The 1,497-nt window shown below is 52.4% G+C and overlaps 1 protein-coding gene across 1 annotated transcript in view; it reads left to right on the top strand.

Moving 5' to 3' along the window:
* GNG7 (guanine nucleotide binding protein (G protein), gamma 7) overlaps positions 1 to 1,039 on the top strand; it is a 3,661-nt gene extending 2,622 nt beyond the window's left edge. The window contains exon 2 of the mRNA XM_009708211.1: positions 914 to 1,039. Within this exon, the coding sequence (XP_009706513.1) occupies positions 914 to 1,039 (126 nt within the window). The remainder of the gene's footprint in view (positions 1 to 913) is intronic.
* Positions 1,040 to 1,497: the final 458 nt, after the last annotated feature.

Here is a 1,497-nt window from a genome sequence, read left to right as displayed (position 1 = left end):
CTCTGTGCCGGCGGCAGCGGCCGACGCGCTGGCTGTGTGCCGCAGCATCCTCTGCGAGGCTGCAGAGCGCCGTGACCCCCGGTAGTGCCGTGGTGAGAGCGGCAGAGCCGTGGGGAGGTGGCGTGTAGGTGCTTTTTGTCCCCCTAAATCACAGCTCAGCTCGGCTGAGAGGGGTGAGCAGCCTCGGTGCCGAGCAGCCGCGGAGATCCCGAGAAGGGAACCGGCGCCATAGGGCTCTGCAGCTACAGCAGGTCACATCTGGGACTTCCAGATGTGGTCTGGTTGCGTCTGTGTTTTGTGTTTGCTTTACCTTCACCCAGCTATTAAGTTAATTAAAAAAAAGGGGGTTGCTGTTGGTCTCCAAAGCTGCTGGCACCTCCCTGCCTGGGCTCTCCCCGTGCCACCCACCCTCCTCGCCGGCTGATGGTGCAGCCGCATCGCTCGCCCACCACTGCGGTCCCCTCTCTGCCGGGCTGCTCTGGGCTCTCAGATCCCAGGAGACGTCTTTGAACTAAAATAAGCAGAACCTTAAGTAATAGTTTCTAATGGTTTCAAAACCTCCATTTTTAACATCAGAGGAGGGTCGCTCTCAAACAGGCTTGTTTTCCGTCCTTTTTTATCCCAAAGCCCTTAAAAATGAGGACAAAACATCTTCTTTTAAACCTCTTGCTCGCGGCTGGGGGTGTTTTTCCCATACTCATGGCTTTATGTCAGACCTGACAAACTTCTTTTCCGTGTCCATTTCCCCTTTTTGTTTGTCACCATCTCCTTAAAGTTTCTGTTACAAAAAGCTGAACGTGGGTTCCCTTCCTCCCCGCGGAGCGTGGGAAGCGGTCGGTGGGGCCGCGTGGGCTGAGCTCTGCACCTTCACCTGGGTATCCTCACTAACCTTCTGCTGTCTTGCAACATTTAGGTCTCGAAAGCATCTTCTGAGCTAATGAATTACTGCGAGCAACATGCCAGGAACGACCCGCTGCTGGTTGGAGTGCCCGCTTCGGAGAATCCTTTTAAGGACAAAAAGCCTTGTATCATCCTATAGCTTTCCTCGCTCCGGCGCGTGCGATCTCTCAAGCAGGGCACCGTTCTCCATCAACTGAAACCAAGCTACAAACTTACAACTGCGCCGAGGGGTAAACACTAAATGTTGGATTCAAATAGAACTTAAATCTCGGGGGGAAAAAAAAAACAAAACAAAACAAATTTAGGGAAGGGTGTCTGCTCCTGGGCAGGTGCCGCACTGAGAGGGGTCAAAATTTAAAAATAGAAAAAAAAAAAACAGGGTTGAGGGGTGGGGGGAGTATTTTTAATAGCCACGTTCGAAATTGGTACTGGGGTGGTGGAGGCAGTGGGGGGTTTGATTGCATTTGCCAATGGGATGCAAGACCTGGGTGTCGGGACCGCGCCGGTAGAAGCTTTGGACAAAGCTCTGAGTGGTTCTGATCCAATTAGTTTCCAATTAACGCATCCTTGCAAGGATTTGCTCTGTTTCTTGAGAGG

Source organism: Cariama cristata, unplaced genomic scaffold (assembly GCF_000690535.1).
Source record: "Cariama cristata isolate BGI_N322 unplaced genomic scaffold, ASM69053v1 scaffold3099, whole genome shotgun sequence".
Taxonomy (NCBI): Eukaryota; Metazoa; Chordata; class Aves; order Cariamiformes; family Cariamidae; genus Cariama; species Cariama cristata.
Note: the sequence above shows the minus strand (reverse complement) of the source record. Positions and strands in the feature narration are given on the sequence as shown.